This window comes from Triturus cristatus, chromosome 9 (genome assembly GCF_964204655.1).
Source record: "Triturus cristatus chromosome 9, aTriCri1.1, whole genome shotgun sequence".
Classification (NCBI taxonomy): domain Eukaryota; kingdom Metazoa; phylum Chordata; class Amphibia; order Caudata; family Salamandridae; genus Triturus; species Triturus cristatus.
Genome location: NC_140592.1, coordinates 807,855,777 through 807,878,048, shown reverse-complemented (window position 1 = coordinate 807,878,048; position 22,272 = coordinate 807,855,777). Strand labels below are relative to the sequence as shown.

The window sequence follows — 22,272 nt, the reverse complement described above, 5'->3', positions numbered from 1 at the left end:
CATAGTTTGTCATTCAAACAGCTACAAAAGGTATTTTATAAAGATGTGCTTCTCAAGAAACCAGCCTTGGGTAAAGAGGTTAAATGGTATGATCTCGCCTGCAGACAGTGCTCCTTGAGGTCAGCTGTACTAGGTAGTGACAGGACTGTAATAGCCGAAGCTAGACGTAATTACAAAGCTTCTTTAAATCTAGCAAAAAAGAATTGGGATGAAATAATTTGGAAAGATATGTTGTCTGCTGTTAAAACAAATGACACATCGGTCCTTTTGGCATACAGTAGCCCAATCCAGAACAGAAAAAGTGAAAAGCTACCACCATCATATTTCCGCAGAAAAATGGGTGTCCCATTTCTCTGATCTAAATGACGCAAAAGATCAAAATAATTTGTGGGTGAGCAGTGACTAGGCGACTATTCTAGACACATCTCGTCCTGATGCCACAGAAGCTGCTGACCTAGTTGTTTTTAGCTTGGATTATACAGCTAGAGCTGTTGTCTCGTTGTAATCCGCTAAGGCACATGGCCCGGACAAGATCCCAGGAGATCTATATAAATCTGAGCCCCAGATCTGGACAGTTTATTTACACTTACTTACGAATGCCATAGCATGCCATAGCAGAGATACCAGATGCATGGAGAGGAGCCGAGATTATTACAATATATAAAAAGGTGACACATGTGCCCCCTCAAACTACAGACCAATCAGTCTAATAGGTAACGCACAGAAGATCTTTGCTAAACAAGTTCTTGAGAAACTGTCAAACTGGGTGGATTCTAATAATATCATGTCTCCCTTCAAGCTGGTTTTCGATCAGAGATTAGTACCTCTGACCAAATTTTTAGATTCACCACATTATACTGGAAATACGTTTTATTTCGTCACCATAAGCTTTATGTGGCATTTACAGGTGTGAGAGCTGCTTTTGATCTTATTCCACGCACCAACTTTCAGCATATTTGATCAATTATGGGGGTCCCTGGGAATCTGATTCACCTTTTGTCTCAACTCCACAAAAACAATTTTGCCCAGGTTAGCTGTGGTCATATGGACATTGCTTTTCAGCCTGGTGTGCATTAAGCATGTGTTTTTACTCCCACGCTATTCACCCTTTATATGAATTACACAGTAGACATAATGGTGAACTGTAGAAATGATTCTCCTGTTCAGAGCAATAAGAAGGTATCTATTATTTTATTTGCAGATGATTCCCTCCCAAATATCAAGACACCCATGGGGCTCCAGCTCCTGGTTGATAAATTCTTAGGTTTCTGTACGTCTAGGGGCTTGGACCTCAATGTTAACAAGACCAAATATATGGGGCTTGGGAAGGGAGTGGCTAAAAACTCTATCATCTGAGTAGGTGGGGAAGACGTAGACAGTGTGCAAAGTTTTGATTATCTCGGGGTAAAAGTAATGGATAATTTTAAGTGGATAGGACAACTTAGTAAAATATCATAATTAATTGAGTATTGGTCGAACGCCATCATCAGATTGCATAGGGAAACAAGCTCATGTTCGATCTCACCCACCCTTGGAATATATTGTGCTAAGGCCCAAGGTGCTGCACTTTATGGTGCTGAGACCTGGGGTTGCACTGATGCTTCTTTATTATCCATTGCTGGAAACAAATTTGTGAGGTTGTTGGTCTCTGTTCCAACCAGTTCGTCTCTTATTCCTCAATACTTTGACTTAGAAATAAAAAGAATTGCAGATTTGGCCGCACTTAGACAGCTCGTTTATTGGGTCAGTTTATGGCTTACACCTGAGTTAAGTGAGTATAGAGACTCCCTTGTAGATTTACTAAATGTAGCAGGCGCCAAGTCAGTACCGTGGGTAAAATTAGTTTCTGGTTGGAAGAGTAGGTTGGGACTGCAAAGGCTATGGGCTCACCCGTTGATTATCTGTAAAGCTGACCTTAAAGACCTGAAAGCCTGCTATCGGTCATACATCCAGGAGGTTTATCGCCGATAAGTCAAATGGTTCCCTGACCAATAGGTTTTTAGATATTAAGCCTTTTCCTTGTTTTGAGGGATTTTTAGATTCTGTTTTTCCAACTCTAGCGAAAAGCTTGTATATCCGCTATCACTTTGGTAGTCTACCTTTGAGATCTTTTACTATTAAACGGAATAAAGACCCTGTTTCTAGCATTTGCCCGGCCTGTGGCTTGGAAAATGAAGACGAGATACATATTTAGTTATTTTGTCCAGGGTATCTTGGGTCTCGCCGGAAATTAATCGGTCCGTTATGTCGGAACTTGGGTTTGACCAGATATCTAGTGCCTTATAGAATTTTAAAGAAAGATACCTCCCTTTTAATCGTCTTTGCTATTAGTACATTTTTACAGGCGGTTTGGTTTAAGCATAGCAAAATTGCAGTAAGGGTAACCTAGCGAATAATTTGTATTTTGAATATCAATGAATTTTAATATATATATCTTCAATTTTTAAATCACTATGATCTACATATTGTAATTATATTGTGTATGCATACTTTGATGGTGCATGGATACCGAGTAAAGTATTATTACTACTATAGATTTTGACAATCAATTAAAGCTGCAGGCGACCCCAGGCAGTTTGCACAATTACATTTGGGCCCGTAGTGGACTCCCAGGGGGATTACTGTTCCAATGCATGCTGGAGCAAGTGGCCCCGGACAGTCCAATTACAACCCTCCAGTGGGAAATGTCACTTTTTTGCCATATTCGTGCTATGTATCTCTTAAAAACCATTTAATATTTGTTCTGTTGAGTCCACTTTAGGGGCTGTGCAGACTCATGCCACAGCAATCAGCGTAGGAAGCCTTCCCCATTCCGCTTCTCACATGCCTCCATGTCGGTTCTCTTTGGGGGAGAAATAGGCGCTCTAACTGGTGGTGGAACCACTTACCCCATCATGCATTCAAACAGTAATCCATCTGGGATTCCACTACTGGTCCAAATGTAATTGTGCAAACTGCTTGGCAACGCCTGCAGTTTTAATGGATTGTCAGCATCTATACACCTGTGCACAAGCTCGTTAGGAGTGAAACACGTCAGGTCTACCAGTACTTGTGTGCGTGCATATAAATCTTGATGATGAACACATGTGTGTATATGAATTCCCTAAAAAACAAGTAAAGTATAAGGAGAGATAAGGCTGGCAAATACAATGATAGCATCCATAGCATAAAATGAAAGAGATACCCTTAATCTCATCTTTCCCCAAAGTTGGTGGTAGACGTGTGGGCGTGTGATGATGAGCATGTAGGTGTTTGCTGATTGTTATGCTGATTTTTATGCCAGTTGTCCACAATCTGCAATCATATTTGTATATTGATGCATGAGGGCATTTTTTTGTCCATCAGTGTGTGTGCGTGTGTGGGTGTGTAATGATATGTGTGTGGTTGTATGATGGATGTGGTGGTGATGGATGGTGGTTGATTGGGAATCTGATGATAGGTATGTGGATATCTGATGGCGATATTGGTGTATGACAATGAGCTTGCATATGGGCACCTGATGGTGTATTTGGCTATCTGATGGTGGATAAGTTGGTATGCATAAGCATTTGATGGGGCGAGTGGGCATCTGATGGTGTTAGTAGGCATCTGAGGGTATGTCTGATATTGTGTGTCAGCAACTGATGGTGAATGTGTGAGTGTCTGATGGTAGCTGTGTGGGCATGTGATGTGCTTGGGCATCTGAAGTCAATGGGTGCCTGATGAGCAGCTGATATGTGTAGGTGTCTGATGCTGTGCTTGGGCATCAGATGTTTTTTGTGAATATCTGATGGTGTGTGTATGGGTGTGTTACAGTGAGTGTGTGGGGAATGAGGCTGATGATCTGTACTGATGCCATAGGGTGCATGTGGCCACCTCACAGTATATGTGGGCATCTAATGCTGTGTATCAGCAACTGATGGAATGTTTAACAACTGGTGTGCATAGTGTGTGTGTCTTATGATATCTGTGGATGGCTGATGTTCTGTGTGTGCATCTCACAATGTATAAAGTCTGGGATTAAAGTGTTTTTACTTCCTGCAAGTTATTGTATGTGAATTGGCAGGGCAGTAAATAATGATCATCTAATTCAATATTAACTTATTGTAATGTTAGTAAGTGTGTCACTGAAATACCAAGTGGATTGTCCTTTATAGGTCGAGCCTAGGCAGCGCATGTGCTGCTTTGCGAGGCATGCTATATTTAAGCGTGGACTTGAAGCTCCACCCACTCTCCGCCCATATTTGCTATTGGCTTGTGTCATTGTTCTTCCTAAATGCTGGCTTCTGATTCGTTAATAGGCTTGTTAGTCCCTCCTTAGTACCACCTTGTCTTCATTTGTAACCTCCCATGAGGACTGGCACTTTTACTTGTTTGTTACACGGTACGTCTTATTTAGTCTGTAAGCACTATTTTCTTTTATGAGTTTCACCTACTGCAGGCACGACATGCTTTCCTGCAACCTTCAGCACGCCATGCGCGCTTTCACTTTCAAAGTAGCCGGGATAACGGCGGCCGCTTCTTTCAAATGCAATAGGTCTCACATTTACAAGAGTTTGAGCTATTGGCATTGTACATGACAATGCCTTTTATTTATGTGTTAATTATCAAAACAGATAAATAAAAGGCATTGTCATTTACAATGCCAATATCTTACAAACTCTTGCAAATGCGAGGCCTATTGCATTGCAAATGCTTGTTGTTGAAAGAGTTAGCTACCAAACATTACAATAGTCTTTTCTCAAGAATTAGAGCTGGTATTTATGCTATATAGTTGGTATGTCATCACAAAAGGCATTACATGATTGTAAAATGTGATTTATTGCGTTTGCGTTAATGTAACTGCTACAGCCAAATTCTATTTCCCATGCTAACCGTGCCCGGGGTTAGCCATATTTGATTAAATCAGTATCCTTCTTTTTGAGACAGCCTGAGGAGAGCCAACCGCTCTGAGAATGCTTTAATTCCTTTAAGTCAAAATGGGCATACAGGCGTTGTTTTATTAAAGGAGATCCTACTGCCTGCATCACAGATACTAGCGCTAGTCTATCTCACCTAAAAACCAATGAACTACCTTCTTTAACTTTCTTCGGCAAAACTATTGATACAGCTGGCATTTCACATATTTTTCTTACTGTTACAGAGCCTTTGCTTATTTCCTTGAGTCTTATCGGTGATCAACATGCTTGTCTTTCAAGCCCTACCCCGTGTGCAAACCTCCTACGGCAGGATCTACAAAGCAAACTGAATTGTGCTCTTTTCTGCACAAGAGATGGTGGCTATGTTACTCTCCTATATGAAAATGAGAATGCAAATCTGCATGAAAAAAGGGCTTTGTGAAGCCAATAGTGACCAAACACTTATGACTCAATCAGTGTCTGATATACTTGATCAAGTTCATTCTACATTGATGGTTTGACTGAGCTAAACATGTCCTGTTAAGTTCAAGGTAAATACTATATATGGTTGCCTAGAATACCTCACTACCTGCCACGCCCAGGGGTTGTCTCTGCTATACTAAAACAAGGGGGTTTGATTCCTATTGTAATTGTGTGCAACACCCCAATTTTGCTAATTGAAAAGCCTAGTAAAAACACCTATGGTTTTGTAGAAGATTTGCGTGCTAGTAATGCTCTTATGATACCCTCTTTTCCTGCAGTGGCCAACCCAGCTATCATTCTTTCATGTTTATTAGCAACTGTTACTGCCACTGCTTAGTGTAAGGGTACACAGAGTCACCTTCCATATTTTCACAGGCTTCCGAGCAAGAACCTCAACTTCACGGAAGTATCTAAGTTTATTCAATATGTTCATTATTGAGATGTTTACAGCCTCAGTTTCACAACTTGGCTCTTGAGATAAGATGAAAATTTGCTGTTCTCCCTATGTTCTAATGACCACAAATTCAGGTGCTTGTGTACTCCCTTTGTTTGATGTAGTCATGTGACCTGCATTGAAAGACTGTGTGCAAAATCCTACATGGTTGTGCTTTGCCTTTACGTACTAAGTTTGTTCCATTACCGGTTTGCTGGTTGACCCTGTGGTTGAGAAATCATTCATTCATAGATAACTGCATTTTTTTTTAACAAGCTCTTCCTGATTTTGATTAGTGAGTGCACAGATTTTCCATCTCAATATAAAGCAATGTTTCATGTACAAGCAATTATAATGCATTAACAAAGATGACAAGAACCTGTGTCATTTGAGACTTAAGTGGCATCTCAACGCATGGCATCAGAGAGTAAAACATTTATTTTGGTTATAATCGGGGAAAGACTTTAACCTCATCATGGGAAAAAAACATCTCATGATCTCTTATAATCTATAGAGTCACTATGAAGTATTAAATGTAGGGTTTTAATTTATGCTCGCTGGACTTAAAAAATATACTGTTTACTAGTACAATCTTCAAAGATGGAGGCCTTTTGGATGTTCTGAGTGAAAGTTGTAATTGCTCCCAAGATTTAAAAATGAATGTTATATTGTCTCACCTTCAAGAATTTTGCGACACAGGACAATATCTTTACAGTATGAAAAATTATGTTGACAGAGCATGCTCTGACAAACAAGTAAAACATTATTTTTGCATCAGTAGATCGCTTTAAGAAATCTTAGAATTAAAGTTATGCTTAGATGAAATGATAACCTTGCCTACAAAGAAAACAAGGACATTCTGACCAGAAAGATGGGAGAAGGATATCTAAAAAGTTTGAAAAATCTGCATTGGAATGCATGACTGACAACATTATCACTTGGTTGAAATAGTAATATGAGTTGGAACAGCAAAAAGGCCATGAGTTGCTGGTATGTTTAGTCATTTTATTAGAATGTGAAATAATTGTAAGGGACTGTAATTTAACTTAATGTTTACAAATAAAGATTATGTTACATAACAAAAAAGAACACCTTATTTTCTGTACAACTTAAAAATAGTTTAACAATTCATGTTTTAGCACACTGGTTTACCTTGCAAATTCAAGTGTTTTTGTGTCCTCTTTCCAGTACCAACGTCCCGGTGTTGGTTTTGTTATCTAAGTAAAAAGGAAGGTTTGAGTGTCGATCATTAAAAAATAAATTGTAAATACGTGCTATTAATTCAATTCAAAAATCATTTTCACGCAAGTGCTACATGCCTTATCTGTCTGTCAGATACCAGTTCAAGGGGTAAACTTAAACTATTGAAACATTCTATGGAAACAAGCTAACGCATTAGTCTTATAAATGGATCAGTTGCATATCCTAATTACATTTGGAGTTTAAGAAATGCCATAATTTCATTGATTTATAATTTTCAATGCTCTCATTGTATGTTTCCAATGTTCATAAATACTGCTGTGGATTCTGGAATTATGATATGGTTTTAAAACATACCTAGGCATATGTTAAAACCATGACCCTAGTTGGTTTTACTTTCTTTTTAATATGATGCTTAAATTGCATTAGCAACCATGTACTCTTTTGTTACAGTTAATATATTTAATTTTTGTCAAGAGCAGTTCTTCTTGATGTTAGTGACAGATATTCTTGGCGTCAAAAGTGAACCTTTAGCTTCTCTTTTCCTCCCACAAATCAAGAATTGAATAACAGGTGTAAGAGGATGGAATGAAAGCAGACTGAAAAAAAATTCAGTTCTGTTAGCGGACATTATATGTAGCAAAAAGAGAAAAGAGGCAGATCGAATAAAACAATCTGAAGAGAAGGGGCAGAAGAAATTCAGTGTGACTCAAGACTTCTGAAACCAGCAACAAACAAGAGAGCAACACTGCAACGCATTCATCTGGCCTCCAGCCTCCTTTTATGTGCTGGTTAAGGTTGTAACATGGAAGTGGAAAAGAGCAACATGAAGCGTTTTCCACCATAATGTATTGTGAATGCTCTTTTACCTAACATTAGAACATAGCACTCCTTCTCAAAATAATTTCTGGCATGGATATAAAAACATAATAACTAGGGACCTGGATTCATTTTTAAACTCCAAGGAACATTCTCAAAGGCAATAATCTCAGCAACTGGCAGACGCAAGGAAAGCATGCAGTCTGATAAGTACCGGGCCCTACCTCCTTCCACTGTTTTAAAACCAGCATCAACAGGCAACGCAATAGGAAAAAACAACCTCAAAAAGGCATGTTGAGCGTTCGAACCCAAATCTGCATCAGCACTCTGACAAGAAGCCCACAGAGAAGAGCAGTGCATGTACGTGAATCTAAACACCATGTGCTGACTTCCTGCGACACAGACCACAGAACATAACACTGCACTAAGGGACTATCTTCTAATACTCATGCCATGTTTCGTATTCAAAATCAAAAAGGTAATGGTGTCAACAAGGGAATCGTTTTCATAGGAAAGTTTCAACCAATATATCAATTATATTATATATGATGTCCCAACATGGCATCATAAATTAACCATATCATTGATTTTTTTCTGGAAAATTAATTTCAACAAATGGGTGTATGTCTTTTCATCAAATTTATATTGAAAATCAGAAGCATAAAATTAGGGGTCCGTGAAAAAATCTCCACATACATAGATGAAAGACACATCCTTATCTATGTTGGCTGAGTAGTCATCAATGCATGTAAACCCACTCCCCAAATTATAACAAATATGTCTCTCTAATACATATGAACTAGACTTCAAACATAAATTTAAGAATAACTAAAAGAAAAGTTGAGTTAAGCATCGATGTTTTGGTCTCTGCTATATATCCACGAGACCATCTTCAGGACTGTGTAGTTGTGAGAAGATCCAGGACACCCCCAAAAGAAATTTTTTGAAAAACATGGAGTCACCAAATCATAAATAATAGGAACTATATCCCAAAACATACACAGAGAGTGGAGTGACAGACACAATCTCCAAAAATTGCACGGATAGGACATCATCACGTGCTAACTAGATAGGTAACATTATGCAAATAATTTCGTCCAGGTTACCCTTAAAGAAAAAGTTTTTTAATGTGAAGAAAGAATTAAAAAATAGAAAATAATATATCTGTCACGAGTTTTGTATATATTGAATTAAAGAACGTGTAAACTTTGCTTACTCAAAAATGTGACTTTAATTTAAGAATGTTCTTTTGGTGGAGAGAAGAGTCTGTAAGGTGCCAAGGCAAGATGTAAGTATCGATATTGGCCAACAATAGCCCTGTAATAGAATTGATCATGGGTGTCATACTAACACTAAATGATAATCGTGTACTCTTTCTCTCATTAATGGGGTAGATTAAATATTCAAGGTGTGTCCTAAAAGGAGAAAAAGAACGTCTTCGTTTCTAATCGACCACACTTTGCGGGGTCAACTCACATTGAATCTTTGAAGTAAATCACATACTTTTTTGTGATTGGTGTAGGTTCAAAAGAACCCTCTTAGGGTATGGTAGGGATCAAAACCTTTTATAGTTCTAAGTGTGCATCGTAAATTCAAAGACGTTGTTACTAGTAGATGCATCCCCTACATCTACTGTATTCATAAGTCTTTAAATCGGATACCGTGGTAGGAGAAACTTATTATTGCCACTTTTAAGTAAGGCCCAAGCGTCGCATATGTCAATCCGTCTTATATTAGCCAAGGTTTAAGCAATTAAACTCCAACTGATGTAGGTACTAAAACTAGGTCTCCATTGGAAATGGCTAAAGTTACTTCCTCCATCCGTTGTATAATGTGTTAATAACTCAGCATCAGTGAACAAAAATAAATTTGACATCTTAGCGAAGACCTGATTGAGTACCATGTGTATTATTTAGAGAGTGTGACATCTCAATAGTTCTACCGTGAAGTCTCAAAGATTTAGTCTACGGCTCATTTCGCTTGGGACAAAATGACAGTTTAAAACTGCACACCAAGGCTGCAGTGGCAGGCCTGGATACATGCCTTACAATCCTACCTTAGAGTGACTCCGAAGGAAGGGCAAATTTTAAACAGGAGTAAAACACAAAATGGTCCAACTGATATCTCTGAATGTCTACGGTGTGGAACTCACCTATCAAGAGGGTAAGAATATTTCTTCTCTAGAAAGGATAATGGGCAAATATAGCATGTCTGCAGGCGACAAACTAATTAACAGCAGATGATAGAAGCCTACCATCCTCATTTTAAAATCATCAAAATCTGTCATCCATGTGGAAAGATTGGTCCTATTCTGATGTGATTATGTCTTGATCTTAAAGCAGATGACCTCGGGCAGCATGGAAAGAAAGCCCAGATTATGGGAGGCAACTACATTTTTATAAGTTTCAAGAGAGGTGCAAAAATATCCAATGAATGGGATGTGGTAAAGCAGTCCCCCTCCCAAAATGAGAAAAAATGCAGGAAACAGTCTACCATTATGGGACAACTTAAAATCCTGCTCGTGGGTGGTGCAAAGATCTCTCTTACAAAGTTCAAAAAGCAATGATAAAAGACTGTTTGAGTGCAAACTCAAGGCTTGAAAGAACAGCAGTATATGTTTCAGATTAGGACAGAGGAATGTGAGGGGACAATTTAGGGCACCAGATGAATTGGAATAGTTCTGCTGCTTCTTTAAAAAATCTATATCTCAAAGTATCCTAAACAGGAAAACATGGAGCCTAATTCACCAAAATAACATGGATGTTGGTTGAGAGATTTACACTCCCAATTGAAAATGCTTAATTGTTTTTCATTTGCAAACCTTTACCAGAGTAAGCCTAATAAGCTGCACTAGTCACAGGTTACCAGGTGTACTCCTGATATAGTCATGTTACATTTTCTTGTGTTACCATTTCCACAATGCAGTACTGTTTTATGCACAGTGCAATACCACCTTGAAGAAAAACCTCTGTTAGATCTTAGGGTGGTCGTCCCTCAAACATTTTGCAGACATTGTTTCTTTTTGGGAGCAAGACCTCTGACCTCCTGGTCAGAGACCTGCCCTCTCTCCCAGCAGCTCTGTTTGTGTACCTCCGCGCTGACCCCACGCACATTTGGTTGGTAGGTGTTCGAGGCTTGCCCTGTGTTGTGCCCGTCTTTTTCTGATTTGTCTCTTGTCTCATTGTCCGTAAATTGTCTTCTGTCTCCTCTATTCAGTATTTCTAATTCCTGTATTGTGCCCGTTTTCTGACCTGTCTCGTGTTCAATTGTGCCTGTATACTGTCCTTCTGTCTCTTGCACTCTGTAGTTTGGTACTGTTCTCCGTAAATTGTCTCCTGTCTCCTCTACTCTGTAGTTTTAATTCCTGTATTGTGCCCGTTTTCGCTGCCCTTACAGCAGCTGCTGCCCCCGGCCCCTTACCCCTGCCGGCTCCTGCTCCCGCCTCCCAGCTGCACTCCCTCCCCCTTCCCTATTTAATGGCGGCCGCGCCAAAGGCAAGCCCGTCTGCGCCCGTCCGCGACTAGCACCAGGGACCCTGGATCTCCTATCACCCACCACTACGACTCAGCGGCCCTCCTCGCACTCAACCCAGGAAGTAACAACAACTGCCAGCTGTCCACGCCGAGCACCACCTACAGGCAGTTCTCCTGCTGCCGAAAATTCACCAACCTCCTCACCTTCACAGCCGACACCCACACGCCAGACGCCAGCACCACCAAAACCCTGAAGGGCATACACCTCAATGTGCGTTTCCTACACAGACATACCGTGGAGAACTGGGACCTCCTGGACACCCTCTCGCCAGACATCGCCCTCTTCACGGAAACCTGGACCAACGCCTCCTCTGCCGCCGACATCCCTGATGGATATAGGATCCAGAGGAAAGACCGCCCCAACCGCCTCGGAGGAGGACTCGCCATCGCACACAAGAGCTCCCTCCGACTCTCCACCTCCACCACGAGCGATTCTTCCACCACCATCGAACATGTTCACTTCCAGATCCAGACCAGCCCTAGAACCACCCTGCGTGGCATCCTCGCATACAGGCCCCCTGGACCTCGAACACCATTCACCACTACCATCACCGACCTCATCGCACCCCAAGCCATCGCCTCCACAGACTAAATACTCACTGGAGACCTCAACTTACACCTCAACAACCTCAACGACCCAAACTCCTCCACACTCCTGGACACCCTCGCCAACCTCGGACTGCAACAGCTCGTCATCACCCCCACCCACAAGGCAGGACACGCCCTTGACCCCATCTTCAGATCTCAAGAACTACCGTCCCATCTCCCTCCTCCCCTTCGCAAGCCAAAGTCACTGACAAGACTGCCAACACCCAGCTAACGAAATTCATTCAAGAGAACTCCATCCTCGATCCCTCCCAATCCGGATTCTGCAGCAACCACAGCACCGAGACCACCCTACTCGACGCCCCTGACGACATCTGCACCCTCCTCAGTCAAGGCCACACCGCGGCCCTGATCCTACTTGACCTTTCTACAGCTTTTGACACCGTTCCCCAACGCACTCTCGCCGCCAGACTCCATGACGCCAGCTTACAGGGAACCGCCCTCAAATGGCTTCGCTCCTTCCTCACCGGCAGAACCCAAAGAATCAGACTGCCAACCTTCCTTTCCGAGCACACAGAGAACAACTGCGGAGTACCTCAAGGATCATCTCTCAGCCCAACGCTCTTCATCATCTACATGGCCCGACTAGCCGCCATTGTCAGACAGCACGGCCTCAACATAGTCTCCTACGCCGACGACACCCAGCTCCCCCTCACCAAGCTTCCCGTCACCACCGACTCAGTTTCCAAGAAGAACTGAAGGACGTCGCAGCATGGATGAGCAGCAGCTGCCTGAAGCTCAACTCTGAGAAGACAGAGGTCATCGTCCTCAGACCCTCTCCCACCGCATGGGACAACACCTGGTGGCCCACCGCCCTCAAGGGCCCTCCCACCCCAACGGACCACGCATTGAACCTCAGCATCGTACTCGACTCCTCCCTCTCCATGACCCAACAGGTCAACGCCGTCGCCTCCACCTGCTTCAACACCCTCCGCAAGACCTTCAAATGGATCCCCTGGGAATCAAGAAAGACCGTCACCCACGCACGCATAACCAGCAGACTGTACTACAGAAACACCCTCTACGCCAGGATCAACAAGTCTCTACTCTGCAGACTCCAGACCATACAAAACACCGCAGCCTGACTCGTCCTCGGCATCCCTCGACAAGAACACATCTCCCAACACCTGCGAAACATCCACTGGTTCCCCGTTGAGAAGAGAGTAACCTTCAAGATACTCACCCACGCCTACAGATGCCTCTACAACACCGGACTCTAATACCTCAACGAAAGAATATCATTCCATGTACCCAAGAGGAACCTCCGATCCGCGGACCTCGCCCTTGCCCTTGCCGTAACCCCACGCATCCGCAGAGCCAGAACAGGGGGAAGAGGCTCTCCTAATCAATCAATCAATCAATCAATCAAGACATTTGTAAAGCGCGCTACTCACCCGTGAGGGTCTCAAGGCGCTGGGGGGAAGGGGGTGCTGCTACTGCTCGAACAGCCAGGTCTTGAGTAGCCTCCTGAAGGTTAGTATGTCTTCGGTTTACCGTAGGAGGATGAGGAGGGAGTTCCAGGACATGGCGGCGAGGTAGGAGAATGATCTGCTGCCGGTGGTTGCTCTCCTGGTGTGGGGGACTGTGGCGAGGGCGAGGTCGGCAGAGCGGAGCTGGCGGTTCGGGGTGTAGAAGCTGATCCGTTTGTTGAGGTATGCTGGTCCGGTGTTGTGGAGAGCATTGTGTGAGGAGCTTGAAGGTGATCCTCTTGTTGACGGGAAGCCAGTGCAGGTCTCTCAGGTGAGGTGTGATGTGGCTGTGGCTGTGGCGAGGGATGTCGAGGATCAGGCGGGCAGAGGCATTCTGAATGCGTTGCAGTAGTTTCAGCAGTTTGGCCGGGGCTACCGCATAAAGGGTGTTTCTGTAGTTCAGTCTGCTGCTGACGAGGGCCTGGGTGACCGTTCTTCTGATGTCAGTGGGGATCCACTTGTCGATCTTTCGGAGCATGCGGAGGGTGTTGAAGCAGGAGGATGAGATGGCGTTGACTTGCTTGGTCATGGAGAGTGTAGAGTCGAGGATGAATCCCAGGTTGCGTGCAAGGTCGGTGGGTGTTGGAGCCGCTCCTAGGGTGGTCGGCCACCAGGAGTCATCCCAGGCCGAAGGCGTGGAGCCGAGGATGAGGACCTCCGTCTTGTCCGAGTTCAGATTCAGACGGTTGTTCTTCATCCATTCGGCGACGGCTTTCATACCTTCGTGGAGGTTGGTTTTGGCAGTGAGAGGGTCTTTGGTGAGTGAGAGGATCAGTTGTGAGTCGTCTGCGTAGGAGATGATGTTGAGGTCGTGCAGTCTGGCAATGTGGGCGAGTGGGGCCATGTAGATGTTGAACAGCGTCGGGCTGAGGGAGGATCCTTGGGGTACGCCGCAGATGATCTTGGTGGCTTCGGATTGGAAGCCACCATCGCACCCAAGACCTGGAACAAGCTCCAGGTCAACATCAGACCTGCCCCCTCCCTGCACATCTTTAGGAAGGCCCTCAAGACCTGGCTCTTCGAGTGACCGGAGCTGCTATCCTCTGCTTACCCTCTCCCCCTCCCAGCACCTTGAGACCCTCACGGGAGAGTAGTGCGCTTAACAAATCCTTGATTGATTGATTGATTGAGTTAGGACTCTGTGCACTTTACCACTGCTGACCAGTGCTAAAGTGCGTGGTCACTCCCTAGACCATGGAAACAGTGGATTACACTGAATTGGCACATGTAATTTACTTGTAGTCCCTAGTAAAGTGGCACTACATAAACCCAGGGCCAGCCGCAGCCACTGCAGGTAAGAGCGGTGGGGCGTTGGGACCAGGTGAGGGGGGATTTTGAGAGACGACCACGAGGGAAAATTAATTATTTAATTTTTCCTCGTGGTCGTCTCTCGAAATCCCTCCTCACCTGGCCCCACTGCCCCATCGTTCTTACCTACAGCGGCCACGGCTGCCAGTGGCATGTATATTAAATGCTACTAGTGGCCTTGCAACACTAGATTTCCCATTCAATTAAGTAGCTCTTTAAATATGTCTCATGCTGGCCATTGCAGCCTGAGTGTACAGTTTTAAATTTTGAACTGCCATTTTGACCTGGGAAAATAAACCTTTTGCCAGGCACAAATCCACCTTTTTAATACATGTAAGTCACCCCTAGAGTGGGCCCTGAACAGCCCAAAGGGCAGGGGGCAGTGTATTAAAAAAATTGGACACTTACCTTTAAGTTTTACATGTCCTGGCAGTGAAAAACTCTTAAATTCGTTTTTCACTACAGCAAGACATAACTCCACCATAGGGTAACATTGGATTACCTTATTACATTTAACTAGTTCGGTGGGAAGGATCCAATTCTCGTGTGCTGAGGACGGCTCCAGGCCATCCTCGCACACAAGACAGGAAATACCTCTGTTGCGAGGTATTTCCTGTATATAGCTGTGTTTTCCTGACCGTGATGCTGCCTTTTAAAAAGATATTCCGCCCAAAAATGGTTAGCATTAAGAATTCCTTCAGTGTATGCACTTTCTATTTTTATGACTGTGATATTTTACTTGTTCTAAAACACCAGCAATTCCCAGGAAACCTGAAAATGTTTACCTACCACCACTGAACTTTTTTATGAATCGGGAGTAAGTGGCAGCCATTTCGGAGGGATAGTGGTCATGCATAAAGACAGCCACTGTTTATCAGGTATGCTGTCTGTGTCATGCATTGATAGAGGCAGTGTCCAAAGGAACTGTAATCACCCACATAAGCGGTCTTCCCCTCCACTCTTGAGTCTACCCAAGGCCCATTGTTCCAACCCATAAAAAAAAGCATTGGCAATGTTTCACTAGTTTTCGCCTATGCAATATCTACTGACTTTATCAATTTGTTTTAGTTATGTTGTATGGTATGGTATGGTATTGAGTAGTATGAAATGATGTTGGAAAGTGGATTATTGGTAAGGGTAAGCATGCACCTACCACTAGTAATACGTCTACTAATATGGTATAGGGTCCAGTAAAGGTCTCAGTAAATTAGCCCCTTGCTCAACTCTTGGTAGCTAAAAACAAGCAGTCCGGCCTAACTTAGGAGACAGGAGTGTAAAGCATTTAAAAACACCAATTCATCAAATAAGTAAGACACTACACACAATAAAAATCCCACACCAATTTAAAAAATAGGAAATATTGTTATGGACAAATAGACAGCTCAACGACAAAAGTCCAATGTAGGGAACCGAAGATATGAATTTTTAAAGATTAACCACTTTATAGTGTTTAAAACATATAGCGCCACTCTGGGACATCTGTCGCACTTGACTGGGACAAAGTCAAATCAAACAATCAATCAAACAGTATTTGTAAAGCACAGCACTGTCACCCCTAGGGGTATCTGTGCACTGTGTCTCCATCGAAGAGCCAGGTCTTGAGTCTCTTTCTGAAGACTGCCAGCGAAGCGAGGGGCTGTGCGGAGCTGGACGGGAAGGTCATTCCAGGTCTTGTTAGCGATGTAGGAGAAGGGGGGGCACCGTTGCGGGTGCGACAGATGCAGGGAGTGTGGGCGAGAGCGAGTGATGAGGATGTCAGGTTTCTAGCAGGTTGGTGGAACTTTAATCGATGGTTGAGGTAGGCAGGTCTGAGGTCGTGGAGGGCTTTGTAGGCATGCATGAGGAAATTGAACTGGTATCTTTCCTGGATGGGGAGCCAGTGGAGGTATCTCAGGTGGGTGGCAATGTGAGTTCATTTAGGGAGGTCCAGGATGAGTCTGGCTCCAGCATTCTTTATGGTCTGGAGTCTTCTAAGGAGCTGATTGGAGATGCCGGCATAGAGGGCGTTGCTGTAGTCAACGGTGGTGACGAAGGCCTGAGTGATGGTGTTTCTGGTGTTGGTTGGGATATATCTGAAGATTCTGCGGAGCATGCAAAGTGTGTGGAAGCAGGAGGAGTGGACTGTGTTTAAAGGCCATGTCATTTCATGGTCAGTTGGCTGTCGAGGATGATAACGAGGTTGCGTGCATGGTCGGTCAGTGTAGATGTGGGTCCGAGTTCTGCAGGCCACCAGCTGTGACCTCATGCAGAGGTGTTCTTCCCAAATATCAGTACTTCAGTTTTGTAGGAGCTGAGTTGGAGGCAGTTGTCTCTCATCCATTCTGCTACGTTGGTCATGGCGTTGCAGAAGTTGGTTTTGGTGTTGGAGGAGTCCTCTGTGAGCAAGAGGATCAGTTGGTTGTCATCTGCGTAGGAGATTATGTTGAGTCCGCCGGATCTGACAATGTTTGTGAGGGGGGTCATGCAGATGTTGAAAAGGGTGGGGCTGATCCTTGTGGTACACCGCATATGTCTTTGGGCGCGGCGTTGAAAGGAGGCAGTCGGATGCTCTCTGTGCGTCCTGTAAGGAAGGAGGTGATCCACTTGAGGGTGTCTTGCTGTATGCCTATTTTGTGGAGTTTATTAATGAGGGTGTTGTCAAAGTTTGCGGCCGACCGCGATAGAGCCCTGGTTGGATACACTAAGCGTGAGGCCCCATTCAAAATTTTACTTTCACAGTTAGAAACTTTTCTGGAGCTTTTCCTTCCAGTGGCCCTTGACCCTCCACCGTAGGCCAGATTGGGAGAGGGTTCGCCGGTTTGACTTTCTGTGAGGCCCTGGTCAAGTCCTGGAGGTCCAGAGCTCCGGAGCTTTTAGTTGGACGAACCTGAGATCCTTGCCGGGTCGCGGTTGAAGGTAGTTGGCTTGACTCTAGCGGTCTGGTCAGTCACCTTATGGAGCTTTTTCCCAAAAGTTCTCCAAACTGTACAAGGTCTCCTTGTAGGTTCAAAGTGTCTAAAACACAAATCCACAGGTGTGGCTTCTCCTGGATGGCCTCTGGACGGTTTGGACCACAATTCTCATAATGCAACTGGCCAAATCCTGAAAAGGTCCACTGGATGTACTCCAGGAGCGGTACTCCTGGTGGAGATGATGCTGGTGGACTCTTTTAACCTGTAGGTGCAGGGAGTCCAGTCCTTAATCCTCCTTGAAGCAAGGCACAGTCCCCAGGGCTGTAGTCCCAAATTGTGCAGCAGGTGCAGTCATTCAGAGTGTAGGCCTATGGGTACAAATTCAGATTCCAGCAGGTCAGTCCTTCAGGGTAGTAGTTTCAGCAGCAGAACGGAGAGGCGATGCACCTCTCTCATATTTTTTCTCAGCTTCTGGGAATCAAGAGGGGGGCACCGCAACCAATGGAATGCAGGATGGCACCCAGGCGCATGACCACTTCCTCCAAAGTGTGGCACCTTCTTGTCCCAGAAAGAACAATTCCTTCAAAATCCATCATGGCTAAAATCGCAGCAGAGCAGTGAGAGCTAGCTAAACCAACTCACAATGTGGCTCAGTTCCATAAGCTCCCCCAGCCTCACATCTACAAATCCCCCTCCCAAGTCTGCCATCTGGCAGGAAGAGTGGGTGAGTCTGGCTGGCATTCTAGCCTGTCTTTCTTTGAAGCTAATTCTTTATGGCCTACCCCCCTGCTCGGGCATTCCTTTGCAGCTGCAGAACTCCCTCCATCAGATAACCTCTGCTTAGCCAAGGGACGTATCACCTAATCAAAGCAACCTGGATAATCCTGTTAGAGCTGACCAACCAGGAAAGACTGCAGGAAGGGATGGATTTTGACTACGGTCGTGCGCCGTACTCCACTCCGCCAGCAGAGTTTGCAGATTTTTACCAACTCCGCAATCTGCTGGGAACACGGAGTTGATGCAAAACTCCGACTCCGTGGCGGAGCGGAGTACGCCGCTCAGCCCCTGCCCCAAAAGAAGATACAACCCACTTACCTGCTCTCTGGTGGTGTCTGCGGGCCGTCCTCCACCTCGCTATGGTGTCTCTCCTCCTCGCCGCCGCCTCCTCCTCCTCCTCCTTCTCGTTGCTACTGATGCAAACTCCTACATTTTACGTCTTGCGTGGGCATCACATGAGCTGTCCGCGCAAGACGTAAATGTAGGGGGTTGCGACCTGCAATGATGAGGATGGCGGCGGCAAAGAGGAGAAACACCGCGGCGAGGTGGAGGACGACCCGCAGACACCACCAGAGGGCAAGTAAGTGTTTTTTTAAATATTTTTTTTATTGTAGGTGGGACTGGGGCGGGGCGGAGCGGAGTTCCACAGAGTTTTTTAAAACTCTGTGGAACTCCGCAGAGTGCCACTCCGCATACTTCGCCCAGGGTTAATTTGACTCACAGAAAAGAAAGTCTTATAACTGCTTTTCTGTACAGGTTGGATTTATCAATACAATTCTGTTAAGTCTTTGAATGATACTTAATGCCGTCATAGCAATAATTATGCATGCATAAAATACTGCAATGTTAGACTGTGGGCCTAGTGTCTATAAGGGGGAAAAAATAAAATGAGCCGATTTACCGCACCAGGGTTTATAAAACATCTTTATAAGGACCCCACTTATAGGTACATGACCTCCCCATGCCTGGAACACCTAGGGGAGACTTTGTGGGTGCCTAATATGGAAAAATAATGTAGATTATCACTTCTACAGAGCCCATAGTACAAAACACGAGTTTGCAGTAACTTTTTTATAAGCAGTGCTGCAGAGGAGGGCTGCTTTTAAAATGACCTCAGGCACTCAGCAGTGCACGCACGCAAGTTCAAAAAAGGCCGCTGGCCTCTAAATTTCCATGCCCTATTATAAACTAAGGTCTTAACGGTAGTTTCAATCCCCCTGTCCCATTATCTACTAGGGACTTCTAGGGTAGGTCATGCCAATTGTAAGAATTTACTTTTTAAAGGCAGTCGGCAAGGCTGCATTTAGAATGACAGACAGACACTCAGCAGTGCACTTATGCAAAGTTAATAAAATCTGCTGGGCTTCTAAACCTCCATTCCCGATTATCTACTAGGGGCTTATAGGCAGATTAATCCCCCTTGCCCTATTACCAACTAGGGACTTATAGGGTCTCACAGGCCAATTGTAAGTGTACCCAAATACATAGTGTACCCTATACATGTGTTGTGTTTTAAGCATAGCACTGGTCTGGGCCTGCGAGCACAGCCCAGGGCACAGTCAGAGTCAGTTACCACCATTATCATTCAGCAAAAAAATGCTGAAAAAAATGAGGGGTGAACAGGGGAAAAGGATGACTTTCTAACATATGATATCACATGTTGTATGGTATGATATGGTATGTTATGGTATGGTATTACCTGTTATTGTATAGTATGGTATGGCCTGTCATTGTAAGTTACGATATGATATGGCACTGCCTGTCATTCTTTAGTATGGTATGGCCTGTCATTGTATGGTATGGTATGGTATTGTATGGTCTGTCAATGTATAGTATGGTATGCAAGGTTATTGTATAGTATGGTAGGGTATGGTTTGAAAAAATGTGAACATATGCATTGGTCACACTAGTACAGGAAACGTAACTGCAGGTAATTGCACAGGTTGAAGACATTTGCAATGCACACCAAATTTTCATAGACTTTTGCACTGACCAACCACAGAAAAATTGTGTGAATTTGCACCAGTGGACAGCTGCAAACATGCTTTTCCACTGGTTGGTCAGTGCAACCACTGATGCAAAATTGCTGTGCGTGAGTGCAAATATTTTAAATGAGTCCCTAGAAAACACTGGAATATTTCAAATATGATACATCTGTGATCGTATGGTGTTTGTCTTCCGAGTTGGATGCATGTGGCTCGGGCACAATACTACTAAAGGGAGTTTAGAGAGAGTGGTTGACTGAGAACACTCTCCCCTCTGTGCCCTTCCAAAACACCTGCCAGTGTAGCGAAAAGAACAAACTGTCAACCATCCCAAAAAGTGCTATGGAGCTCAATAAAAATAAAAATAAAAACCTTGGGACACTTTCATACACACAACTTAAAAATCAGAAATGACAAAACACACAAGTACACAGAGGAATAAAGAAATGATTTGGTGTTTCATTGGTGGCAGTAGAGCAAGGACAGCACACTATCGAAATAAGAGCTATACGGCCTGATTCACAAAGGTAAACGTATGCTTTTGTGTAAGTTACAATCTATGACAATTCACAAAGCAATTTTACAAGTAGTATCTTTATGACTGCCTATCTCCGCCATGAGTGCAGAGACTCTGCAGTAATTTTACTTTCATGAATCAGGCCCTCAGTTCAAAACAGACTTACACCATACAATTTTCTCTACTTGACACAACTGTGTGATCTAGTCCATATCGTCATACACCCCCTTGGCCCTGGTTTCTCCACCTTCTGTTTGGAAATGCTTGAAGATGTATGCTGACAATAACAGCACAGCACGCTCATTCCCCCCAACACGTCCCACTCTAGCGGGAGTTCAGACTCAGTGGTACGATTAATTAGCATTGACAAAGCCAAACAGCTGTCCTGTAGGTAAGAGCTGTTTGGCTTTGTCAATTTTTTATTTTGTTTTTTTGAATGGTGAGATGGCAGGAGCAAGACAAAAGGAGTACGGAATGGGGGGCACAAAACAATGAAGAGCGGGTGGAGGAAAGGGCAGGCAAGCACTTCGAGGGATGGAGGTCGGGTAAGCAAGATCAGGGACAATGGGATGAGGGAGAGAAGGAGCAAGCTACACTGCAGACGTGAGATCAGCAAATAATGGAGCAAGTAACTGCACAAACAGTGGGAGAAGTGTTGGAGAGAGATGGGTCAAGTACCAATAGAAGGGCAGGAGGGAGCAAGCCTTACGACAGACAGCAGGAGGAGGGAAACACATGCACTCTTATGGAGTGCAATAAAGACATTTAAAAACGTACCCCCAGAAGCACACAACCGGTGGAAGGACAATGGCGGCAAACATGAAGCTGTACTTGGTCCATGCTCCATGGAACTGACAAATACAGAAAAAGAAAGTGAAAGCAGGAGGCATTGATCGATAAGAAGCAAGGAAATTAGAGTGAAATCAAAGCCAACCAATGGTAAGAAATGGTTAGTATTGAAAAGGCTCTAAGCCCTTTTAAAGTTTTTTTTCTTTAAGGGACTCACAAGCTACAGCGTATGGGCTGTCTAATGGGAGACCTAAAAATGAATCCACGCCACTGTTTGCCAGCTGAGTCAAATGACTAGCATCTTCAATTCAGTCCTGTTCACCACGTTCTCCCCATCCTATCAGACCACCTCTCATGTTGGAAGTTCTGCTGCCAGTGCTGTCACTGAAACCATGAGCCCCTAAAGCTGTTACTATTCATGCGGTTCAATTGTAATGCATGTTGACTTCATAGTTCATCCATTGCAAGGGAGGTTACAATATAAGGCAAAAAAGAAAGGGGCAGACCTCCATAGACAAATTGGTACACCTACAAGTCCATGAAATGGCCTGATGCTGGTATAAGAGCAAAACTCAAAATGTCATA

At 44.1% G+C, this 22,272-nt stretch overlaps 1 protein-coding gene across 1 annotated transcript in view; it reads right to left on the bottom strand.

Moving 5' to 3' along the window:
- Positions 1 to 22,272, bottom strand: part of PPP1R36 (protein phosphatase 1 regulatory subunit 36) — a 400,132-nt gene that overhangs the window by 350,191 nt on the left and 27,669 nt on the right. The window contains exon 2 of the mRNA XM_085628012.1: positions 6,946 to 7,010. Within this exon, the coding sequence (XP_085484138.1) occupies positions 6,946 to 7,010 (65 nt within the window). The remainder of the gene's footprint in view (positions 1 to 6,945; positions 7,011 to 22,272) is intronic.